General features: G+C 46.5%; 1 protein-coding gene across 1 annotated transcript in view; it reads right to left on the bottom strand.

Annotated features, from left to right (window-relative positions):
• CPXM2 (carboxypeptidase X (M14 family), member 2) overlaps positions 1-26682 on the bottom strand; it is a 144693-nt gene extending 118011 nt beyond the window's left edge. The window contains exons 1-2 of the mRNA XM_011986413.1: positions 26378-26682; positions 15435-15533 (exon numbers count right to left, since the gene is read on the bottom strand). Coding sequence (XP_011841803.1) covers positions 15435-15533; positions 26378-26681 — 403 coding nt within the window. The 5' untranslated portion in view covers position 26682. The remainder of the gene's footprint in view (positions 1-15434; positions 15534-26377) is intronic.

Here is a 26682-nt window from a genome sequence, read left to right on the forward strand (position 1 = left end):
ACAGATAGCCCACCAGATGGACAGGCAGACATATATAGATCATGTACCAGCTCAATAAAGCAACAATAATTGCTATTCAAAACATTTCTTCCAGAAAAAGACAACGACTCCTATGCATGTGAGTGTTTTAATTCAGAAAAGGAAGTACCTGACTAAAATTACATATCCATCAAAATTGCTTTTCTGTCAATAGACAGAAGCTCTGTCACATCCTCTTGCCAAGATACAGAAGGGGTGAAAAGAAAGTGCCCACAAGTCAGGTGTTTCATGGATGCACATCTAACAGCAACTGAAAAGTGCAATGCCTGCCCTCACACAGGCTGAGTTTCCCGCAGCCAGCAGTGCCGGCAGCTGTCACATCTAACAGCCACTCTTGTCCACTCCTGTGATGGTGTCATGGCGAAGCCAATAACTTCACTCCCTCCACCCACAGCACAGATGATGACTTTGTGGGAGGAGCCCAGATAAACACACACGAACTTGGTCTGCTCGCAAATGTGGTCTTACAGGAACCCAATGCTCTGACACTGGGATTTTTTGTCCTTATTAGCAGATGCTATTTTTAGAGCCATTAGTTTGCTTTGGAAGCCTTCTCCATTGCCCGTGCCACTTACAAAGAAGCTAGAGATTCCACACAGAGAACACACAAAGTCCTTGAAAGGCAAAGACAGCGTTCCTGATCCGCGTGGGTGAGCGACGGCCCTTTGGTTGTAAGAAACTAACCACAGCCAACTTAGACAGGAAGGGAAGTCCCTAGAGAAATGACAGGGATGGCAGAAAGTGAGAAGAACAGAGGCAGGACACAGGACACGTGCAGGTGGAAAGGCACAGAGCTCCCGTCATGTAGGCAGCAGAACAGTGGATTCCAATGGCACTGTCCACTTCCTATCACACCTCTGAGTTTCCCCTCAACCTCACGCATGCCTCCAGAGAGGGCCTGATTCACCTGGCCCCCTGGCTGCCCACTGGGATCAGGGTGCTGTTAGCAAAACAAGGGGATGCCAAATTCACAACCGACACGGGGCACGGGACAGGCATCTGCATCTGCACCTGCTGCCCAGAGCTGAGTGTGAACACAGCTCAAGCAGGCTCATTCAGCTTCTGAGTTATCGGTTCTTCCAACTGCCTCCTCCTACTGGCCAACCCCAAGAGGGGCAACACCTCCATCTCCGCTTCCTCTCTCCCTTCCTTTCCTGGGATTTTTGCTCCTGACTCCATTCATTCACAGTGGCCCTGGTCACTCTGTGGCCCTTTGGGACTCCTCAGCCTCTTCTCTGTTTCTTCTATACTGGGCCCCGCAGTCTCTCCCTCTCAGCCACTCCTCTACCCCCACACCACGCATGGCCCTGGTTTCCATCACACAATGTTCTGCTCTTTCTCTTCTTCTCTCTCAGTCCAGACCTTCCTTCCTTGTTTGGACTTTGCTTTCCACCTCCCCGAGGGCAGTCTTTCCCCTGCTGCGGCACAGGCTCAGCACCCTCAGACTGATTCCCTAAGAGAGCCCCTCCCCTTCCCTGTAACAATCCACCTTCTGAGCCCACACCTCAGCTATGAGGTGTCACAGGCACCGTCTACACCACTTGGCGTCCAATGACATGCACAAAGTTTATATTCAGGGCCGGGCGCAGTGGCTCACACCTGTAATATCAGCACTTTGGGAGGCCAAGGCAGGCGGATCACTTGAGGTCAGGATTTCGAGACCAGCCTGGCCAATATGGTGAAACCCCATCTCTACTAAAAATATAAAAGTTAGCCAGGTGTGGTGGCACATGCCTGTAATCCCAGCTACTTGGGAGGGTGAGGCAGGAGAATCGCTTCAACCTGGGAGGCGGAGGCTGCAGTGAGCTGAGATCATGCCACTGCACTCCAGCCTCGGCTACAGAGTGAGACACTGTCTCAAGAAAAAAAAAAAAAAAAAAACAAGTTTAAACTCAGACCACTTGCTTGTCTGGAGACCGGCCTATTGACGTAGCGGGCAGGCCTCAGAAACCTGGTGGCTCCCTTCAGGCAGGTATGAATGCGGCAGCTGGAGTAATCCGCCTGCAATCTGCAGCTGAAGCAAATACCCAGTCATCTTCCAAAGTCTGCTGCAAAAGAATCTCCTCAAGGTTGTCACCACTTCTTCCTCGGCACTCTGTCCCCTCACTTTTGTGTGGCAGAGGCCGCAGTATCAGTCAGGCACACAGCAGTAATGTCAGCTTCACTTGGAAGGTTCTCATTTCACCAATCTTCCATTCTTTATTTTTCCCTTTGATAGCCTCCTCTCCTTCCTTCCATCCCACATCTGCCTCACTCTGACTTCACCCTGTTTTCCATGAGCATCAGGGCAATTCACAAATGTTACTGCAACCCTGCCTAACGCAGGGCACCATGCCCCACAGCACGGCATCCTGCAGGCTCACATAAAACTACCCACTGAGCCAGATGGGAGTTACCCACCTTCACCAAACCCCATTTGAAAACATCTGTTAAGTTAAAAAGAAGTTTAAGAATAAAGCAGTCTAAGCACAAGCTCACTATCCCACATACCTTTATGCAAAGATCAACAAGGCAAAAATCCCGTATCAGAATAAAGCATCCCAGGAAAAATTCCCAAGCCCATCTTAAAGACTTATATTGAACATCTGACACAGGAATCTCCACATTTAGAAAAACGCAGGGTTTTCCTATGCTAAAGAACGGGAAAGTAAAGGACTAGAAAATAAAAGACAGGAAAACTATCTTTTGCTTTAAAGATTCTAAATTAATTCAAAATACAGAATATTGAAATATTCACCAAACTTAATACTTCACTCTGATGAATTTCAGAATATTTCAACCTGATTCATTGTTCTTCTTTTCTTTCTACCCTGAGAGCATCATCCTAGAGATTTCTTTCTTTCTTTTCTTTTCTTTTGAGACGGATTTTCACTCTTGTCACCCAGGCTGCAGTGCAATGGTGTGACTTTTGGCTCACCACAACCTCCGCCTCCCAGGTTCAAGCAATTCTCCTGCCTCAGCCCCCCAAGTAGCTGGGATTATAGGTACCCGCAACCATGCCCAGCTAATTTTTGTATTTTTAGTAAAATGGAGTTTCACCATGCTGGCCAAGCTGGTCTCAAATTGCTGACCTCAGGTGATCCACCCGCCTTGGCCTCCCAAAGTGCTGGGATTACAGGCGTGAGCCACCGCACCCGGCCCATCTAGAGATTTTTCACAGGTCTACTCAATGTCTAAAATGAATAGAGTGACCTGCTCCTCCCTCAGGTTCTCCGGCTAAGGGTAACAATACTACAGTGGGGAGAGAATTATGCAGGATGAGGAAACCACTTGCAAAGCATGCTGAGCCACGTCGGAGACAGGAGGGCTGGGGAATCTTCAACCTGCAGAATGGTCTGGAGGTCTCAGAGCCACAGGGGCTAGAGCAAAACATTTGAAAACATCTGCAGTTCCCAGGCCTGCAGAGGCCTTGAAAAGTGGATGAGACCTCTCTCAGCTGCACCCTGGGCTGACAAAGACCAAAGGGAGCACAGTGCAAACAAGTCACCAGAAAGCAGCAGCTCCCACTCCCTTAGGCCAGTGCCCAAGGCTACTCCTGGCCCCTGAAGTGACATCATTGTCAGCACTTCAGTCTCTGGGCTGCACCCTGGTCTTTGGACCCCAGCCACCATGGGGAACTGCTGCTAACACTGTAACCCCTAGGCAGCTTCTCTGAGGCAATCAGCAGCCAGACAAGATCCACAGCATGAACGAACCAGCATCCAGGAAACCTCCATGTCTTCAAAACCAGAAATCTCAAAGGAAGGGCAGAGATGGCAGAAAGAAGACAAGAACTGTCTCCCAGCCGCAGTCCCAGGCTTGTCTAGGACTGCCAGGAGATTACCGAGCGTGATCATCAGAGTAGCACAAGACTTTGCAGCAGCAACCTGTGCATTCTAAGGGCTGAAGGAAAAGAAAGGGGGATCTGGAAGCCACTACCAGCTAAGTTACAGTCAATAGTCACGGTAATTGTCATGGTAATTAAGGGCTCTTTCAGACACAAGAGTATTCAGAAAATGTACCCTACTCCCACCATAACCATAAGCCTTTACTGAAAGAACAGCTGGAATCACGGCACCCGGAAACATAGACACAAAGGCAACCAGACACGTGACCGGCGGGTGCAGCAAACACTGAGGACTGCATGGCACTTCCCACAAAATGAGCCCAGAGAACACTGCCAGCCAAAGAACTCCAAAAGCATGACAAAGTTAGAACGAGAGGTTAGAATTCCATCGACTTGAAATTCTCAAAGAAACATCTGCTCCCGGTCCCAGGAACTGTCAATCACAATACTACTTCCAAGGACTAGGACTTTTCCCCATCCTCCAGAAAACATTACTGAGAAAGACAGGACTGTTGCATGGGTGACTAAGCAAAACGGAGGAGAAGCAAGGTTTCGAAGCTTAATTTAAATATCTGTAATCAGAGAGTTTAAAAAAATCTTTGTTGGAACTGTAACATATTTGTATTACAATGTCAATTGATGATATAATTACTAGGTTTAAAGAGTGCTTGAAATAAGTGGGAAACTCATTGGCAGCTCTTCATCCCTCAGCAGTGTTCTGCCAGGGTTCCCAGCCAGGCTGCAGGAAAGCAGGCTCCAACGTCAATCACTCAGTGACTCTTGAGCCCATTTGTTCCAATAGCCTCAAGACGAGCTCCCCGTTCCTCCCCTAAAATGAACAAATTCATCCTTTACCATTAAATCAAGTTTCTGTTGCTTCTAGAAAGAAAAAAGGATCTAATCCTGAGAAGCATGTGGGTGAGGAGAACACAGAAAAAAGTGTGAAAACACTTCAGGAAAATATTAATTAGAGATCAGAGATGTGTCACAATCTGGAGGAAAGGAGAGTGACAATCATCCACGATGAATCTGCTTTTCTCTTAAAGAGAAAAGGCTCTCTGAGAACACACCACACTGAGCAGGGCACCATCTCCAAGCCCCATGCTCTATTCCTCAGGAGGTGAGCATGGGGTCCCCTGCCTCATTCTACCCCACCCCACGCATGCACTGCCTTAGATCTGTCTCTTGCTAGCAGTCTCTGCATTACAGATACTTTACCAAAGAGACATCTGCCCTCTGGCACAGATTCATTAGTCCTCATCATCGTCATCATCACCACCATACATTACCATCTATGCACAGCAACTCTTGAACAAATTGCAAATGTCTGTTGCATTTAAGATCATGGGGGCCTTTGTGACCCAGAAATTCCAGGGCACAGTCAGAATATAGCATATAAGTAAGAATTCTCAATCTAGCATCGACCCCAACACCCCACCTTCAGTATTCCAAATCTGTCTGGGGGGTAGGGGGCTGTTATGGAGTCATGTCATGAAAATTATTTTAAAAGTGTAGTGATTTGGGGAGCACCAAGGAAAACCTGCAGGTAACTACTGCGAGACAGACCAGCTAGAGACTCCTGTCATTGAATCTGCACAATGACCCCAAGAGATGGGCATCGTCGCTTATCGTCGCTGAGACTCAGGGATGCCGAACACCGTTAAATAGCCATTAGGTGTCTGAGTTATAAAAGCTCAAGCATAATCTTTACACCATCTCCGTCTGACTTGAAAACTCGAGAGCATAACACAAATGAAGTTGCTTGGTGGTGTTTGGGGTCACACCAGGAAAAGGGCTGGAGCCAAGACAGGCGTTTCCCGCTGGCAGAGCAGAGTTCAGAGTCCAAGGCCCTGTGGCCTGCTGTGATCGCCTCAAGACATGATGGGCGCTTCCAGGAACAAGCTAACAGCCTTCCTGAACTTTTGCTTTCATTGCCGCCTATAAATGGAGTAGCTTCGACTTAACAGAATTCTTTCCTTCGCCTTTCTGAACTTGACATTCCCTTTGATCAGTGAAGTGTGGAGGCAGCTTCCCAGTGCACTGAAAATCTGTCTGCAGTAGCTGTCTGCCTTTCTCAGATACCACTGGCTTCCCTGAGGGACAGGGTGTCTCTCTGGGTCTTGGGAAATCTCTTAGCCAATCTCAGCCTTATCTAGTTGTCCTTGGAAAGCTGTTTAACACCCACCACGGGAGAGATGATCCTTCAGACCCTCACCACTGAGCTCTTCCAGACAGCAGTTCTCACCCCAACTGAGCATCAGAATCTCAAAGAAACTTAAAGGAAAGGTGCCCTAACCCCTCTCCCAGAAACTGATCAATAGGACAGCAAAGGAACCCACCACTGGTCTGAAGTTCCCAGGTGATTCTTCTGAGACAACCAGTCTCAGAAGAGAGTCCCTGCAAACCTGACTGGGGTCTTTTACCTGTGAGGTTACACAAGCTCAGAGATATTCTTTCCCAGACCCCAGTGGATCCAACAGAGGATACTCTCAAAGAATTGGGTTCCAGTCCACGCTGGCTACAGCAGCTGAGATCTGGAGTCAACCTGGAGCCTCAGCCTCAAAGGTTCTGATCACCTACCTCCTTCTTAAATGTCCAGCTCAGGGGCTGTTCTATCTGAAAAGCCTCCCAAGACTTCCTCCCCTGCACTCAACCCTCTCAGCCTACTCACTCCTGCCTTTAGCCTAACCTCCTAGGAAAAGTCCACACTGTTACCGTGGTAGTTTAGTCTGTCTCCCTGAACAGGCTGTGAGCCTCAAGAGCAGCAATGACAAGTTTTCATCCCAATGCCCAACCAATGTTCCCAAATGAATGAATTTGCATTATGATCCAGTATAACTGATAATCCCTATGTCTGCATCATCATGGAAAACTAACACTATTCTTTATACATTGCTTATAAGGCTCAAAAAAAAGGAATTATTGATTCGAAAGAACATTTATCAACCCTCAAGCACTTGCCAATTATTATCTTCATAAATTTTTCCACATCCGTGTACTACCTGCACTATTATTTCCCTAATGTTTTTATTTAAATCAGATTACTTTAATGAAAATATGTTCATGTAAAAAGAAACTTTATCACTAGAGGATAACATGAAAATATCTCATGACCTTGGGGTGGGCAAAAAACATTCTTAGCCCAAACGAAAAAGTACTGACCACAAGAGAAAATATTGATGATTGGTCTATATTAAATTTAAGAGCATTTGTTATTCAAAAGACACCTCTACTAGAGTTAAAAGTGAGCTAAGAAGTGGGATATTCACTATGCATGTATCTGATACAGGACTCATATTCATTGTATTTTCAAGAAAAACAAATAAACAAACAAAAACCCTCCTATAAATCAACAAGAAAAACAACAGGCAAAAGAACTGAGCATGTATTCACAAATGAGGTTATCCTAATGGTAAGTAAGCATTAGTCACTAGTCATCAGGAAAATGCAAATTAAGACCACAATGAGATATCAGCCAATATGAATAAAATAAAATAAAGACTGACAATATCAAATGCTGGTAAGAATGTGAAGCAACTAGAACTTTCATTCACTGCTGGTAGAAGTGTTAACTGGTACAATCAGTTGGGAAAAATCTCCAGCAGTACTTAATCATACACTATGATCCAGCAATTCTTACAGGTATACATGCAACAAAAATGCATTCACATATACACCAAAAGACTTATTCAAGAATAGTCCTAACAGCACCATTTGTAATAGCCAAAAACTGAAAACAATCCAAATGCCCATCAACAAGACAATGAATAACCTGCAGTATAGTCATGCACTAGAATACTATAAATCAATAAAAATAAATGAACTATGCGATACACAACATAGGTGAATCTCATAAACATCATATTGAGCAAAAGAAGTCAGACACAAAAGAGCATACCATGTGTTATCCTATCAATATTAAGTTCAAAACAGGCAAAAGTTGTATCTGATGGTGGTTATCTTTGAGGAGAAGCAGGAGTCATGGTTATTGGCTGGAAGTAGGAAGGAGGACTGAAGTTGAGACCTCAGAACAAAAATACATAAAAGACAAAAGGCTGCTAGAAACTGGAAACTCTGCTGTATTGGAGGTTCTGCATTTTGAGCTAGTCAACATTTACAGATCTGAGAAAAGGCTTAGACTGTCCCTCCTGGAGAAAATCTGGCTGAATCTTGCCTCACTGAAAAATAAATAAAGAATGAACACTAATGTACAGTCTGTGCAGAACAAAAAATTCCACCAAAAGAACGTTAAAGGAGGTATACCATCCAAAACACTCAGAGAAATAATGTGACCTTGAAAGTAACTTGATGTGATAGCTAGGAAAATATTTCACCCAGACACTGTTCATCCTTTGTATAATCCAAGAGTCACGGCCTCTACTTGCCATTAAAAAAAAAAAAAAAAGCAGAAGAAAAGGATAAACAGAAAAATATTTTAAATAAGGCCAAATAGCAAGAAAACTAAAAATACAAAAGCAGAATTAAAACCTACAAGGAAGATCTATTCTTTATGAATGGAGGTCTTTGCCAACACAGTAAAGAAAAATAAAGGTATAAAAATTGAAAAGGAAAACACAAAATTGTCATTATTTCATATAAATCATGATTTTGTACTTAAATATCAAATAATATGTAATTAATAAGAGTTTGGCAAGATTGCTGAATATAAAAATCAACATTCAAAAATTAACTATACACCTGTAGTCTACCAGTAAAGAGTAGAAAATTGAAATTAAAAGTATCATAGAATAGCAAGTATCAAAGGCGAAATCTATTAAAAGATATATAAGACCTCTAGAGATAAATTTCTATGAGAGATATTAAAGAAGGTCTAATATGTAGAGAGATATACCATGTTCATGGATTAGAAGAGTCAATGTTGTAAATGTGTTCATTCTCCCAAATTGATTTGTAAAATCAATGCAAATCTAAATCAAAATTCCAAGAGCATTTTTGTAGAACTTGACTACATGATGTAAATGTGTGTGTGTGTGTTTACAAGTGCACATAATGGGTCAAGAATAAACACAACTTTTAAAGAAGAATGGGTCCTGTTCTACCAGATGTCAAGATTTGTTATAAACCTACGGTAATTAAGAAAGTGAGATATTTCAAGCATGGGTAGAAAAATGCATTAATGACAAAGATTAGTGAGCCTGAAAACAAAGCCAGGCATTTATGGATACTTGATATCCAACAGACAGGTGGCACTGCAAAATACTGCCTTTTCATTTGGTACTTAGTACTTGTCTTAGTCTATTCAAATTGCTGTACCAGATTATAAACAACAGAAATTTATTTCTCACATATCTTTTTTCTTCCTTTTTTTTTTTTTTTTTTTTTGAGACAGAGTCTCACTCTGTAGCCCAAGCTGGAGTGCAGTGGCACGATCTTGGCTCACTGCAACCTCCACCTCCAGGGCTCAAGCGATTCTCGTGCCTCAGCCTCCTGAGTAGCTGGGACTAGAGGCATGCATCACCAGGCCAGGGTAATTTTTTGTATTTTAGTAGTGATAGGGTTTCACCACGTTGCCCAGGGTGGTCTCAAACTCCTGAGCTCAGGTGATCTGCCTGCCTCAACCTCCCAAAGTGCTGGATTACAGGAGTGAGCCACCACACCCAGCCTATTTTTCACATTTCTAAAAGCTGAGAAGTCCAAGATCAAGGCACCAACAGATTCAGTGTCTGATGAGGACCTGGTTCATGGACAGTGGCTATCCTCTCCCTGTGTCCTAACATGGAGGAAAGGCCAAGGGAGCTCTTGGGGGTCTCTTTTATAAGAGCACTAATCCCGTTCATGAGAATTCCACCCTCATGATCTAATCACTGCCCCCTGCCCCCCCCCCACCACACACACACAAAGGCCCCACCCCCAAATACCATTATCCTGTGGGTTGGCATTTCAACATACACATTCTGTGGGGACATGATCAGTTTATAGCATGTGTTTACTGCTTTCATAGTCAAATGTTTAATAAGCCAGGAAAGAAACCTACGTTCACCATAAGACCAACTTTCACCACAAGTGGTTTAAGTGCCAATTTTTTTTTATGAAGTTTTAGGGCATAACATGGTAAATTTGGTTTTCTATTAAATCCATTTCAGAGTCAGTAATACAGAATAAAGAGGGTTTTATCACAGAAGCTTTGAGAAGATGGAAACAAGATAGGTCACAGTATGCCAAGAACAAATTCCCCAAGAGCAACAGAAGCACATGTACTCTCCTCTGTCATGGGGATTCTGAAGAGGTACAGCCCTAGAATGTCTCCCCTATAAATGGACCAGTATGTACTTGGTCAATAAGAACCACATTGGGGTCAAGTGACTGACACAAATGAATGAAATTTCATGCCACCTATGGGTGCTACCGAGCACATCAGAGTTCTGTCCCCTAAACCCTTGTCTGGGAAGTATTTCTAGGCTGACAAGTCCACTGTGCCTATGGTTTCAGACCAAGGTTTCTGAAGCTTATAGCTGCAGACTGGCCACACTGCTCATGTGGTGTTCATAAACACACTAAGTTTACAGACATGTCTACTGTAGGCTACAGCCAGCCCAGGACCCCTAATCAAACCCAGTGAAGGCCCTGCCACAAACCCATTGTTAGAAAAACAAAATAAAACTCTCCACATTGTAAAAGAATGCTATAAAATCCTTCAAAGGCACATGTTTCATTTTAGAGACTAAAGAATAACTTTTTAGGCATGTTTGAGATGGAGCAGAAAGTGGAAAATAGCAAGGAGTAGGGGCACCTTTGGTTTCCCAGCGCCCATATTTCTTGGGCTTCCTAACCACCGTCTGTCAAGAGGGGTGTGACTCTGTCCCAATTCCAGCCCCTTACCTCCCCTGTCACTCCCATAGGAGTCTGAAATACAGGCATGGCAGTTTATCATGTCTACTATGTCGGTAAAATCCTCCAGAATCAGGGATCTGGGAATAGTTGTGCCAGATGCCAAGAAGGAAGACCTAACTTAGCCCCAGGGAACTGTCTGGTTATGCAATGAAGAGAAGAGGCTCATAGCAAGGGCTTGGATGAAAAACCAAACTGTCTGTGATGCAATGAAAAACCCTCAAGCTTAAAACACACACAAATATACATTAAGTTGGCCAATCCCCAAGTATGGTGTCTGATTGAGGCCTCAAACTTCTTCCAGTCAAGGCATGAGGGAGATGCATCAAGCAAGCTCGCATTCACCAACATGTGTCAGGGAAACCATCCTACTTCCATCCTAGTAGGACATCATGTTTCCTTCTTTTTTTTTTTTAGTGGGACAGAGACTTGCTCTGTCACTCAGGCTGGAGTGCAATGGCGTGATCTTTGCTCACTGCAACCTCCGCTTCCTGGGTTCAAGCAATTCTCCTGTCTCAGTCTCCTGAGCAGCTGGGATTACAAGTGCTTGCTGCCACGCCTCGCTAATTTTTGTATTTTTAGTAGAGACAAGGTTTCACCATGTTGGCCAGGCTGGTCTCGAACTCCTAACCTCAGGCGATCCACCCGCCTTGGCCTCCCAAAGTGCTAGGATTACAGGCTTGAGCCACTGCACCCGGCTGATCATGTTTCTTTCCTACAGATCTTGCTCTAAGAACTGAAATCAAAGACCACTTCCTTGAAAGGACCAGCTGCTGTTCTAGGTCATAGAGAACCCATCTGAGCACATGTAGAGCACCTGTTCTGTTCACCATGATGCTGGCTCTACCACAATGTGGGTACTCAACAAACAGGTTCACCATTGTCAAGTACTGCTACCAACACTGGGTCTATCCAGAGATGAATCAGACAAGGCCTCTGCTCTTACGCATTCACAGGCTTTCAGAACCAAAGAGCTATGCACAGGAATCACTGTGAAATGAGAAACAAGGGAACCAGGACCATGAGAAAGAAGCATAGGAAACTGAAGAGAGGTGATCAGAGGAGGCTTCCTGGAAGTGGGATTTGCAGAGCACTGAACTTCTAAGGAAGAGGTTAACAAACTATAGCCTGTGTAAAGGTCAAATACAGCCCACCACCTGTTTTTGTAGGATTTGTGAAATAAGAATAAATTTTAAATATTTTAAGGTTTACATTTTAAATGGTTATATAAGCACTTATATAATATTTTGATTTTGCCTCTTAGCTACTAAAGCATAAAATATTTATAATCTGATCCTTTAAAAAAGTTTGCCAGCCCCTGTTCTAAGGCACACAAAAGACCCCAAGATGGTAAATTCAAGTCATAGCTAATGTTTGCTGAGAACTTACTGTTTGCTGTGTGCTACACTGTGCAGACATTACTTAATCTTCACAATATACCTATAAAGGTAATGTTATTCCCACTTCACAGAGGAGGAAACTGAGTCATGGAGAAGTTAGTAACTTGTCCAGAGTCTGGCAGCCAAAAGTTAGTAACTTGTCCAAAGTCTCGAGTGTAAGTCTGATCCCAAAGCTGTCCTCTCAATCACCAACTTTGATGCTTGTCCAGTTCCCTATAGAGAGAACATGTGAGCAGAAGCTTAAAGCTTGGGACACATGTGAAAAACAAGCCCTCATCTGGCTGGAAACAAAGGGAAGGAGAGGCCAGAAAATGGGTAAAATCATGGTGGGAATTGCCAAGTAGAGTATAATTCTGCAATGAATGCATGGCAAATAAAATGGCATAAGGTAATTTCATTGCAACAAAAGCTGTCTCTAGTAGCAAAAAATTGGAAACAACATAAATGTCTATTATTAGGTGGTTATATTATGGAATGTTATGTAACCTTTGGGGAAAAAAAAGGTCATGCTTTATCTTCATTGTATTGGTCAGCTACTGCTGTATAACAAGAAACCCCTAACTTTTAATGGCACACAATTAGCATTTACTTTCAGGTGTCTGTAGATCAGCTGAGCTCAGCTAGGTAGCTCTGGGTTGCTGGTTGGGCCCACATCTGTTCCACTCATTGCTCAGCCTCCTAGGACCAGCGGTCTAGGTATGTACACTCTTCTTGTGGAGATGCAAGAGACCCAAGAGACAAATGGAAACAAGCTAAGCATGGGCTCAGAACTGACACTTGACCCCTGTTGGCCTAACAAGACTCATGGACCAGCCCAAAGCCAAGGGACTTCCAGCTTTGGCAAAGGGAGCTAAAGAGTTACACAGCAAAGGGTGTGGGGATGAGAAGAGGTGAAGAATTAGTTAGAATGATGACTCAACCAACTTCTTAAACTATTACAAAACAACATCTAAAATGTAGCTGGATACTTGCCACAGCTGAAACTACTCCTTAATCACAGTGACAGCCATGTACATGGTCTCTTCCTCAAAAGCCAAAGTTCCATGAGGATGACTTCTACATCTGAGATGAGCCTTTTAACCCCATCCACTCTCATAACTCCATGTGGTTAACATCGCCTGTACTGCCCACCACCTTGCAAATGAAGTGGCTGACATCTGCTCTGCCTGCCACCTTGAACATAATGTAGCTGTCACATATACCAGCCCAACATTCTGCCACATTGCCCTCAAAGCCCCCCAGTGCAACCTGAGTAGATCCTGAGAGGAGGATGGACTGGGGGTTCTGAGAATGCCCAGTTCTGCATTTGAGGCCACACTTTGCTTGCTCAGGTGCCCAACTCTAGGCCTGTGTTCCTAACGGCCATGCCACCCTGCCACATGTGCCCTGCCTCCATGGCCACCAACTGTCAGTTGCATGTCAGGGATCTCCTCAGCTGCTTTTCCCCTCCAAAGTTATCCTCGACCCCTCCTTTTTTTTTTTTAGTAAAAGAAGTTTCACAGGCTAAAATCACATCTAGGGCATTCAATGAACCAGAGCCTTGATGACTGCCTATGAGACCAGTGATCCCAACCTGACAGAGCTTTGAGGCCAAAGGCAGGGGAGCAATCCTGGGTGGGCCAGTAGGGAGGGGTGTACCCATGGCAGAAAAGAAGGCAAATTTAGACGTGTGTGTGTGTGTGTGTGTGTAATTGAGTCTTCAAAAATCTTTCTGAAAATGTCTCCCCAAAAGTTTAAGAACTTCCAATTCTGATAATAAAGAACTAAGATAATTCAAACCAACCCTTCTGCTGAAGCTACTAAAAAAATCTGGGCAAAATATGTTTAAAAGCACTTAAAAATTAACAAGGCCGTGAAGAAGTACCAGGATCCAATCTGATGGCAGCAAGACCCAGGGAGGCGAGACCAACTCTCAAAGCCACGTCAGCCCTGTGGCATTTGTAATCCTGAAGAAACAGCTGGTGTTTTATCAGCCTGCTTGGGCACAAAATGCCAATGTCCAAGGTCCACTCAAGGTGAGGAGTCTTATTACCCCCCATTTAGAGAAGACCCCAAAGAACCACACTGTCAGGGTCAAGCAGCAGAAACACAGCCACAGCGTGCACTGTGCAGAACGCACTCTCCTGGTCCAATGAGTGCTCTCAATGAGCAATGGGTGGAGTGCACGCCTGCCCACTTTAAGAAGGAATAAACTTTCATTTGGTGAGTGACCACAGAAGGTCACTGTTGTTGACATCTGTTTTCACTTGAGGATGCACTATTAGCCATCTCTATGATTTCTTTGATGGCAAGTTCTTGGTTAGAAACACTGCCCCAAATCATTACATTGTGCCTAAGGAAGCACGCACTTCCATCTGTGACAATCAACTCTGTAACGTGGTTTATGGACTCGCATGGCAGCTAAAGTGCTGCCTCTGTAAATGCCAAGTTGTGAAATGCATTGTTTATTTTAAGCTAACCAAAAAGTCTAGAATCAGAAAATCGTGGGTTCAAATCCCTGTTTTTACCACATAGAAACTGTATAACCCTCGGTAAATTATGCACATTACCATGTCTCATTTTCCTCATCCGTAAAATATGGATAATAATGATAATAATAATACCCACAGTCAGAGGGGCACTAGGGGATGCCAAACACTCAGCCAAGTGCCTGGCTACTGCGTAAGTGCTTAATAAATGGCTGTTATTACTAATACTCATTTTAGCCGAAATGTGATCCTGGTTACCACAGTTTAGAATAATAATGATCCAATAATAATAATGGCAGTAGTTAATAGCAATAGCTATAGCTCGTAGGCCAGAGATCGTTCATGAGTCTCAAACTCATACCTTTGAACATCCCAAGGTGAGCAATTAAAGGTGCACTGTGTTCACATAACTGTGAGACACCGGCCCAGCACTGCATATTTTGCAAGTACATTTGATCTCTGACCCCAGAGGCTCCTGGGTCAGGTTGGGAGATAAGAAATGCACACTCAAGGCCATGGGCAGCTAAGAGGTCCCACAAGAAAGGAAATGATGTCGTCTCTGAGGAGAGAGAGGTAGGGAAAGCAACCAAGAGCTCCAGGAAATCCAAAACTGACTGCAGCCGAATCGGAGAACCTGGCTGTGAGTTGGGAGGCAGTGCACAAGTGTGAATGCGGGCAGAAGCTGCCGTGAATGTTCTCCCCTCCAGCATCGATCAGAATAGACAGCAGGCCCCAGGCAGCCCCACACTCGCGAATCTGTAGTCGGGCTGCTGCACCAGGGGCCTGTACCCGCCCACCCTCCCTGAACAGGGCCTAGGACTGGTGCAGGGGCTCTGTGAGAGCCTCACTTACTCTCTCTGACATCTTCATGGGCCACGCGGACACTGTGATCATCATTGGCAGCCTTCTCAGAGCTCTTGGTTCTCATAACTTTTTTGTTGCTGTTTTTACCTAAAGAGGGAGAGAGAGATGCCTTTACTTTCACATATGTCAGAGCTGGTTCAGGATGCTGAGTTCGACTGTCCTCTCCTGCACAGCAGCCATCTCCCCTTCTGTTCCCCTGTCCCTAAAGATGGTGTCTTGGACTCTAAGGAGTCTCTAGTTAAAGGAAAGGAAATGTGTTATTAGAAACACCCAGGAGAACAAACACTCCTAATAAAAACAACGTACACCTTCACGTTGTTACTATTATAAGACTGAAGATCACGCCTGTAATCCCAGCACTTTGGGCGGCCGAGGCATGCGGATCATGAGGTCAGGAGATCGAGACTTTCCTGGCTAACACGGTGAAACCCTGTGTCTACTAAAGATACAAAAAATTAGCTGGGTGTGATGGTGGGCACCTGTAGTTCCAGCTATTCGGGAGGCTGACGCAGGAGAATAGTATAAACCCGGGAGGTGGAGCTCGCAGTGAGCCGAGATCGCACCACTGCACTCCAGCCTGGGTGACAGAATGAGACTCCGTCTCAAAAAAAAAAAAAAAAAAAAATGACTGAAGAATACTTTTGGGTAGTACACTTGATCCTCACTGAGGCCCAGAGACATCATTTGTAGTTTCTGGAACTGGAAGTGGAGCCTCAGACTTGTGACCCCAGAGCTAGCATTTTCCACCCTGCTGGGCTTCTCCAACCTAACTCTCTCCCAGGCCCTGGCTTGGCACCTGTAGGTAAGGATGCTACCCCCATTTGGGGAGCCTCCTTGCCATAGCCTGAGACACCTGCCTGCCATGCTCCTGCTGGCCCCCTGGCTCTTTCTCAAACTGCACTCCCTCTCCCTGCTCCAGCAACACTGGCCTCCTTTCAGCCTTCAGTTCATGCTTCTTCCTCACCAGAACTTTGTACTATGTTGTTCCTCCTGGAGCACACTTCCCTTCCCTTCACTCTCAAACTAATTGGCTCCTACTGATCCTGAAAATCTCAGCTCTGACATTGCTTCCTTAAACTTTCCTGACCTCCCCACCAAATCAAATCCACTTCGATGGAAGTTGATAGCACCTGCTTTGGGTCAGGTTGCCTCTAGGTAGAGCCTGATGCAGGGGTTTGGATGCACAAGATGTATTGAGGGAGAGGGAGAGGAAGGGAGGCAGGATGGGATGAAGAAAGGAGCTAAGCAAGGCTGTGGTCTCAGCCAGAGTCAGGCTCAGCCCATCCCACAGGAGCAGCAACTACACACAGGGTTGTCCTGACTCGGGACAAGGAGCTGTCATTTCTACTGCAGTTGGCTTCTGGCTACGGCCTATGAGTGGGAGATGTAGCCTTCCAAGGGTGCTTCTGCAGAGGTAGAAGCAGGTGTGAGCTGCCTGAAGAGGAGACTCCTGGTATCTGGGGGCTGTGTGTCCCTGTGGGGAAAGAAGACCTGGGCGGGGCACTGGCAGCCACACTGCAGCTCTGCACCCATCTTGGGTGGCAGCATCCCAGTGGCAATGGGATGTACCTGTTGATGAAACAGGGATGACTTCTGGCTTTGCTCACTGCTCTGTCTCCAGAGTCTGGGACTTAGGAGGCTGTGATGAATGAATGAAGGCATGAATGAACAAATGAACCAGTCAGTGAGTGACAAACAAAAACAAGAGGCAGGGCAGGTCTGTGGAGAAAGAAACTTAGCTTGAACTTTAAAAGCCAGTTGAAATACCAAAATCAGCTGGTGGATTCTGCCAATAATGAAATCATTTCCGACTATGTTACAGTCACCTGCTAAAAGGACACTTATTAAGAAAACCTTAAATCTTCAAGAAATTCAAGGGGTACACTGGGCCAAGCCAAAGGAAATCACCTTTTTGTTATATTCTTGGGTGGTACCTGCTGGAAGTATCTTTCATTTCCATGTAAGCTTAAAATAAAATAAAAAAATTAAGTGTCCCCATTAGTGTCTAGAAGCCAATTAACTGAAACTTCTGTAAAGGCCAGGGGAGGAGGGCAAGTCGGAGACCTGAACCCACATCTCTGCCTGATGCTGCTTTGGCCTGTGTCCTGCTTCTGTGGGTGGGAACATCCCGGCTGGTGGGAAAACCGTGGAAGGAGGCCACTTCCATAAAAGCCTGACCGGAGCTCCATAGAGGCCTTAGTGGCTCCACAAAATCAGGAGCATAACTTCTGATAAGGCTGAGTTGGATTTTGCAGAAACATAAGATGTTTTAAGAAAAGGAAAGGAAAAAATTTCACAAAATATGTGAGAAAAAAAGCCAAAGTTCTGGAAAATAATGCCCATTCCAGCCTTCCCTAGAAGATGGTGTTCACGACAGCCTTCCTTCAGCCAGGGCCACCTCCATAGGCCCTCCACGGAACAGACAGTGAGAGAGGGAGTCAGGCAGCCCCCCAACATCACAGCCTGGGCAGCCCCCACACCACAGCCCAGCCAGCCCCCACACTACAACACCATGGCCCGGGCAGCTCCCAATACCGTGGCCTGCGTAGCTTCTAATACCATGGTTTAGGCACCCCCCACCAACCCCGCAACCATAATACTATGGCCTGGGCAGCCCCCACACCACAGCCTGGACAGCCTGCAATACCACGGCTTGGGCAGACCCCACACCATGGTCCTGCCAGACCCCACACCACAACACCGTGGCCTGGGCACCCCAGGCCCAGGCAGATTCAGGCCTATGAGGAAATGGCCCCGTTCAGCTCTGGGACTCCAGTGAAAGTCTGGATGTCAGGCGAAGGTCCTACTACACTGAGAGTGTGACTCTCCTGGCAGGGGGAGGGGGCTGGGATCAACATGTGGGGAACAGACTCCCCGAAGGGAGTGGCAGATGGGGCTGAGATAGCAGACAGGGGCCCAGCGCCTGCGCTGGGGAGGAGGCAGCTGGCGGTTGGGAGTACAGGCCTAAGGGCCTGGTTCCAGTCTGGGGTGCTGCCACGTCTGCCCCTGCATCCACAGGTGTGTCCTGGGATGACCTCATCACCTCTCTACACTTCGGTTCCCTCATCAGTGAAAGGAGAAGGCAACAATACCTGCCATGGTGGAAGTTACCAGCAGGAAACAAAAATGCTGCCTGAAGTGCTTAGGGTGGCCCTGGCCTGCACCCTCACTGACCAAGACCTGTATCTTCTCACCCATCACAAAGAGCTATTCCAGTTGCTGGAGGAATAATAGCTAATGTGCATAGCATGGTTCAAAATTTACAAGGCATTTTCACATAGATTCTAATAGGGTCTTTGCATACCATTTTATAGATGGGGATACAGATGCTCAGAGGGGAGAAGAGAGCTGCCCAAGGTCACGGACAGAGCCAGGAGGGGACAGAGCTGGAGACTGACTCCAAATCTGAGCCCTTCACAGACAGCACACAGGACCCCCCTTCGTAGCCCCTTCCTCTCTCCTAACAAGAAAGGCGGCATATGGTCCATGCAGATGAAAGAAGAAAGCAAAATGGAAACAGTGTGCAGAGAAGGGGCCAGGATCAAGCCAGCATCTCCATCTGGGCTGCATGACAAAACCAAATTCCTTAAAAGTAGCAAACTGAATTGCCAATGCGGGCCACATGTTCTATTCTGGTCTACAGTGATAAATATAATTCTTGGTTAATAGAGAACTATTTTTCCCCTCACTATACAAAGGGCTTACAGTAGCAACCCCCAGAAGCCAGAAAAAAAAAAAATGCTTTGCTGCAATTTTGCATTTTCCCCAGGAAATTCCAGTCCAGCTGGCTCTGCATTCCTACAGTGAAGGACCCAGCCCAGGGCTCTGAGGTTCTTGCCTGCTTCTGCTTAAGGAACCCACATTAGGAGAAAGAAATGACCAAAGAGGTTCTCTGGGGCTCCCCAGAATTGCAGCACTAAGGCTAAATCACCACAAACACACCAGATCTGCTGGGAACACTCACACAAGGAGAGCCAGGAGAACTTCACAGGTGAACACAAAAATCTAAACAAAAGCAGTGAGAAATGCCTGCTCTGTGTGATGTTGGCAGGGAAAGGGCCACGACACAGGGAGGAACCACCTGCACCCTTATCCAATTCTGAGGACAGGAAGCTCCCAGAGGAAATAAGAATCCAGGGGATCAGTGGGTCCTGAAGGGTGAGTTGAGCAGTGGACTGATGCGCTGGCTTCCATCCATCTCAATGACCTTGATGGGAGCTGGAGGGCAGGCTGTGGGCTGGACATGGAGGTACTTGTGAAATTGTCTAAGAACTTTTTACCAAAACTAGACCAAAATCAATCAATCGAACAACCCATCAAAATCCCATGGCCTGCCTCTCTCTCTCTCTCTCTCTCTCTCTCTCTCTCTCTCCATTGTGTCTTCTCTGGGAAACCTGCCTGGTCAGTCCTGCCTTCCTCTGGGTCAGCCTTTCATGTAGAAGACCTGGCCTCAGATCTGGGCATAAGGAAGAGTGGGCTTGGTTGGGGCAGCAGTGCCCTGTGGTCCCCCACTCTCGCCCTTTGTGCAGCCAGCAGCTGCCTTTCTGACTTGCAACCAAATAGAGTCCTTTGCCTTTAAAGAGACACCCCGGTAACAGCAGCAGGTGGGTATGTGCAGACACTGTGCAGGAAGCTGTTGGTACCTGCCAGTCTCATTTTAGATTCCATCTGGAAACAGAGCCTGAGACAAGAAGGCCTTGGGCACAGTGCTGTATCAGGGAGGAGATTTCAGGTAGCACAGGTGAAAAGGTGAAAGGGGAAATAGCAATAATTTAGGCTGTGTTGTTTGGCAGGACCCAATGGGGACTCAACCTGGCTGGGGACTCAGGGTGGGGTTGGGAGGGGAGACACCTCTGAGCTGCCCCTCCAGAGGCTTCGAGGCTGGGAGGCTGGGAGGCTGGGAGGCTGGGCATTGACCCATCCGATCGCACACCTCCTCCAAAAGCTTAGGTTATTAATTGTTCCCATGCCACACTGAGGAACTGAGGCTTGGAGAGGTCACAAATGCCCGTGAGTGGCAGAACCAGACTTTGACCTCAGCTCTCTCTTAATCCTGAAAAAACTCACCATGGGGCACCTACCTGTGCCTAGCATGAACCAGGCATTCCATACAAATCTGTGACATCAGGGGCTTAAATTAACACTTGAAGGTGTTTTGTGCCATGTCAACCAGCCTATGATGCCCAATGAGTAGCCAGCTGGCTGCCAGCCAGATGTGGATACCATCCCTTCCAGGGGCCATCCAAAGAAACCCTAATTTCCTGGGTTTTCTGACCCCAGAGAGGTAGCTGCAGTGACTGGGGCCTGAGAGGGCCACAGAGGGCAGAGCCATTGCTGGAGATGCCAAGCCTGAGAGCTCAGGCTCCCTGGACCCTTAGGGACATCCAGAGAAAACCCCCACCTCAAAAGTCAAGGCTCCAGGGCCAGGCTGCCATTGTCCCCACGCTAAAGGTGCCATGAGCTCCGGCAGCCATGGACACTTGGGGCATAGAGAAAACACAGTGGCTGTTTTTAAGAACCACAGCACGCAGGCCAGCTTTCGCAAACGTGGGAGTGTCCTCCTTTATTATCCATGCGCGAGCCCTGGTTTCTGGAACCTTAGGCACAGGCAAGAGGAAATTTGCCAGCATTAATAGTTGACTTTGGAAGGCATTTTGGAAATGGAGGTGGTGTCTTAGAAAGCTGCTTGCTAATGTACAGGAAATGACGTCCTCTCCCTTGGAATTTTGTAGGGAGTTTACCTGGACAAAACACTTTGGATTTAACTCTTAAAGTGAGCATATGATTTGACATTAAGGATTGCTTGTTGATTGTTTAGGTATGCTAATAGCATTGTGATTGCTTTGTAAAGTACTTACTGAAATATTTACAAACACAGCCTCCTAATCCTTACACTCCCATTTTGCCCAGGAGAAGACATTTCCATCCAAAAGCCAAAGGCAGCAAACCACCACGAAAAGAGAAGGAAAGCTTGAATGTGAAGCCCTTTTCACCAACTGGCTCACAGCATGCACAACAGAAAAGGCTTTGTTTACAACCAAATATGCTCAAAGAACAACTCTTTGGTTATTTCCCCCTGCAACTGGGGCACAGCACAGTACAAAATGCAAACTCAATTATTCTGAGTACAGACACACAAACGTGGCTCGCTGCCCCCTCTGCAAATTCCGTGGGCTCAAGACTATGGCGGTGATGTGGGTTTGGCCACATTCAAACAGTGGCTCATTCTCACCAGCACATGAAGAAAGCTATGAACAAAGGACTAAGCAGAAATTCAAATTTAAAGACTACATATCCAAGCCTACTTCTAACCCAACGTGCAATGAAGAGAGAAATAAATAAAATCTTCAAGTCCCTCATTCAAATCAATAGTTCAGCTTATTATTTGATTTGTTTGTCACTGCCAAGAGGGAGGAAAAGGGTAAGTTCAATAACTATGGTTTATTTTTCTGTTCTATTTTATTCTTCAAAAGGAATATGGCTGCAAACCAGGGTCATCAATTTGAAGATAGCATGCAAAGTAAGACACCCCCAAATCCACTTGCACGTGCAAAATGTGGCCCCTTTTCTCATGTTTAACCCTGGGATAACGAAAACTGAGGACCTGAGAGTCACTCCCATGGCCTTAAATCATTCCAACTGCAGGGATCTAGAAACTGTCAAATTCAGTTCGAAACAGCTAAATAAATGGAATTAGAGAGCAGAACGTTGTCAAGCCCATATGAGGAAGAACATTCTAGCAATAAGTACTCTTCATCCACTGAAAGGTCCATCCATGGAAGCCTGTGAGCAGAGGCTGGGCGGTTCACTGTTAGAATCTTGCAATAAGCAAGAATCTGTGCTCAGTTTCCACTTAGGTTCCTTAGAGTTCTAAAATTCTGGGATGGATGAGTGTTCACAATGAGGACCTCAGAAATTGTACAGTACCAAAATCCTACTGCAACCTAAGAAAAAGATTCTTCAGTTCCATATCCTGATAGTGGTGGTGGTTCCATGAACCTGGACATGTGATAAAAACTGCAGAGAACATGTATACAAATGCATGTAAGAACTGGTCAAATCTGAGTAAGGCATGTAATCTAGTTAACAGTGTCCCTGTCAACCTCCTGGTTTTGATACTGTATACAACCGTGATTCTCAACCCCCTGGGGGTATTTGGCAATGTCTGGAGACATTTTTGGTTGTTACAACACGGGGGAGAGTGCTACTGGCATCCAATTTCAAGTCCAGGGACACTGCTAAACATCCTACAATGCACAGGAAGGCAACCCCCTTCCTCCTCTGTTGGCACGCGCACACAACACACACACACACACAAACACACTGTTGGCCCAAAACCTGCCAAGATTGAAATACCTTGTACTAGAATCATCTAAGAGGTTACCATTAGCGGGAGCTGATAAAGGGTACATGGGGCCTCACTGTACTATTTTTGCAATTTCCTGTGAGCTTATAATTATTTCAACATAAAAACTTAAATAAATGTTTTTAAAGATTCCATTCTTTTGAGCATATTGGGGCTCTACTTCTCCAGAAACCTGTCAGTCACTCATGGAAAATGCAATATTCTCAACTATCCAAAGGGTTCAGTTCTCCAAGCATCTCCATGAACGTCAGCATGTAATGCCCACTGCGCATTTCTGTGGTGGTGTGAAAGAACAGCCAATGGTCAAAGCCAGAACCCACACCCCGATCAAATCCCCAGTGCCCTCGGCTCCTTGCATAAACCCCCTACAGGGTTAAAAGAGGGCTCCCTTCTGGGGCCTACAACATAGAAAATCTGCCTGTTTGGAAATTCACTGGGGAATCACTTGCTGAATACATCTTTCCTTGAACTCACTTTTATGCAAGACAAAAGCTATCTGGGAAATATTTTATCATCTGCAAAGATAAAGTACATATAGACTTTTAGTTAGTTATATATGCTTTTATACTCTTATGCATCTCTAAATTGAACCCCTCACTCCCACCTCAGTGCCTGGTACATAGCATTGCATCATCCACCCAGTGAAGCAAAGTACAGAAGTTTGCATTAAACACTCCAGGCCACAGTCCAATGTTCCTTCCTATGTAAGTGACTTCCTAAGATATTCCAAAACAATCCAATGCAGAGATAAGTGCTTCTGTTACACCATGAGCAGCATATAGATCAAGCCACTACTTAAAGTGGAAAAAAGTAATTTTCTCCTAGTGTAGTTTAACTGCACAAAACTGTCACTGACTCCCCTAACCAAGTGCATGCTTAAACCAGTCTTCCCACTCCGGTCCAGGGCAGAGGATTCTGCTGAGCAAACACCAAAATAAAAAAGGACAGGAGTTAAAAATATGAGATAAATGTCACACTTGTCTTGCCATGGTTGAGGAGAGCTCTAAAAAAGCCCCCCAGAATTTATTAGAAACAAGGCTGACATGGTAGCAGGTCCGGAGGCAGCTGTCCCAGCAGGCCTCTGATCTGAGTCTCTAGATTTTCCGAAGACGTGTTCTCAGTATGGGGCTTGGAGATCCCGGCAGATGCCAGGGCCGTGCTGAACTGGGCAAGGTGTCCTGCAGGAGCAGAGGCTAGACACCGAATAAACAGGCTCCCCCATGGCCTGTCTCTGCCTGCAAGATGGCCTTCCAAAAGCAAAGGAGCTTTCTCTTGCATATTCAGGTTACATTCTGATTTCTCCTCCAGAGACCCCATTCCAAGAGTGGCAACAGCTGTTTCTCCCAGGACTAAAGAGAGTCACCTCCCCATGTAACCCCTGAGTCTGCAGACACATTAGTCTATGGACACAGCTCAGGCCTGGTTGTGACTTTCTGAGATGTTTTCTGTAGGGAAAGAAACCTATCTTAGGAATGATGTCCGGTCACTTGCACGAGTCCCCAGGACAATAAAAGCTGACTTACTTGTCAAGTCTTAAACATCACCTCTTCGGGGAAGCATTACCCAAGCCCTCACAGATTCAGGGAGCTCCCCCAGCTTATGTTTCCTTAACACCCCGCACTTCTGTGCAACGCTCAGCACAACTACATTACTTTCTCAGAGTCCCCAGCTAGTTCCATGTGGTGGGGGGGCAGGGAAGAGGACTGTCTTGCTCTCCCCATGCCTAGGATCTCACCCAGCACCAGTGCTCAGCAGGCTCTTGTAACAGCCTGTGGAATGAATGAAAGGTTCACAGGAAGACTAGCACAGAAGCTGGCAGGCACACTGGAAGCTTTCGTTAAAAGGTTTTTACAGCAATCGACAAAGTAAAGCGAGGTGGTAGGTGCAGTCTTTCTATTTGCAAATGATGATGAAGTTAAAGCTCAGGAAACAGAGCCAGGATCCCAGATCCCTGAATTGATGAGCCCTAAACATGGGTGTTAGGCCCAGTCTTCAGACTCCCAGTCTGGGACTCCTTCCACTTTCCCCCTTGGCACCACTCCCAGGGACTGCCAGAACCCAACATACATGTCTCCTGCCTATACCACCCTACCATGCCCAGCGTGGAGCTAAGCATGTTGCAGACACTAAAAAAAAAAAAACTAGAATGCACATGGATTTGATTCAAACTACCAAACCAAAAATGCCTTGAGTTTAAAAGGACAGGAGAAAGGCTTTCAAATCTCCCAAGCCAGCAAGTGACACTGAGCAAATTACTTAAACTGTCTGAGCCTCACCCACCCTTCGGAGCCACTGAAAGGATTAAATGAAACTGGCACATAAAGTTTCTAATGGAGTCACAGTCTACATTCTACAAATATGAGTCTCTTCCCACTCCTAATCCTGTTATTAGGCCACAGTGGCTCTTACACATCTGAATTCCCATAACTCTCCCTGAGACACTGGAAATTCTGGATGTGTTCAGGGTTGTCACACAACTCAGAAATCCCCGCCCATTCAAAGTTGTCCACAATGGAAGCATGCCAGGGCCTCTGCAAAGGGGGATGCTCAGATAGGTCCACCCTTTCAGGAGTTCTGTGTCCTCACCCCTCCTCCACATTCCCACTGCCCTAGCTGCTGACTTCCATGAGCAGTTTAACCAAACAAAGACGATGCCTTCCACACTCGGAGCCCTGTAACGGTGGCACCCGCACGTATCTCCTTTCAGGAAAGGCCATTGCGAGGCCAGAGAATTTGGCCACATTCCTGCTCATGCCCCACTCTTGAAATACTAGGCCTGCAGCCCCTGAAATTTGAGCAAAGAACATTTGGAACAACTAGAGGAAGCCCCACTTCACAAGGTGGTTAATAAACTACGTCATTTAATGGAAGTCATTTTCCTAGGAAAATGGGATTGGCAGAAACTGAAGATGGATTTGAGAAGGGTATGAGACTTGGATGAAAGACAGAACACCGCAGGCAGCCAGGCAGCCCCTAAAACAGAGTTCAGGCTGCAGCAGACTCCAGGCACAGACTCCCCAGCGGAGGCTGTGCCATCCTGCCCCAGCCGGGCAGAGGACCCAAGGGGCCCACTGAGAGTGGGAGGGAGGGAGCTGAGAAGGGACACAGCTAGGTAAAGGCCTACTGGCAGAACTTTCCCCAGAAGGCCATCTGCCAAAAGAGCCAGCCATCCATACCCCCAAAGCGGAAATTCAGCCGCATTTGAGGATTGAAGAAGTAGGCAGAGAAGTAAGAGGTATCCAGCAGAAAGATCCTTAGCTCAGGGGATTTCAAGCTTGAAACAAGAACTTTGACCCTCCAGGCAGCCTCCCAATTGCACAGCTCCCTCTTTACCTAAGGGTATAAGGTTGAGCTGAAATGTGTGTCAGGGTCAAGGCCAAGTTCTGGGAAGCTGGGCAGGCCCACAGGAAGCGCAGACACAGTCCCTAGGGAGGCAGAGGCAGCAACAGGGAGATTCCCGGGACTGGCCCATCCCTGACACACAGACAGGGAGAAGCCAGCTGTCCCCTGGAGGCGCGAAACCACCGGCGCCCCCTCGGGCTGCCCAGCGCAGAAAGTTCCTTACCTGGTGGAGGCGGCTCCGGAGCCGACTTCTCCCTCTTGGGAGCTTTCTTGGGCTTAGTGGCCCTCTTGGGCGCCCTGGGCTCGTGCGGGCGCGGCTCCCACTCCTCCCCGGGCCCCGCAGGCAGTGGCGGAGAGAAGGTCTCGGGCTCGGGCTCTGGGCGCGTGTAGTAGGGCTCCTGGCTCCAGATCTCCTGCCCGTAATAATCAGGGTCCTCGAGGGCTGCGCCCTGGGCTCCAACCCCGGCCACGGTCACTGCCAGGAGCACCAGGGCCAGTGCCGGGGTAGCGGTTCCCGGGCGGGACATG

This window comes from Mandrillus leucophaeus, unplaced genomic scaffold (assembly GCF_000951045.1).
Source record: "Mandrillus leucophaeus isolate KB7577 unplaced genomic scaffold, Mleu.le_1.0 Scaffold299, whole genome shotgun sequence".
Taxonomy (NCBI): Eukaryota; Metazoa; Chordata; class Mammalia; order Primates; family Cercopithecidae; genus Mandrillus; species Mandrillus leucophaeus.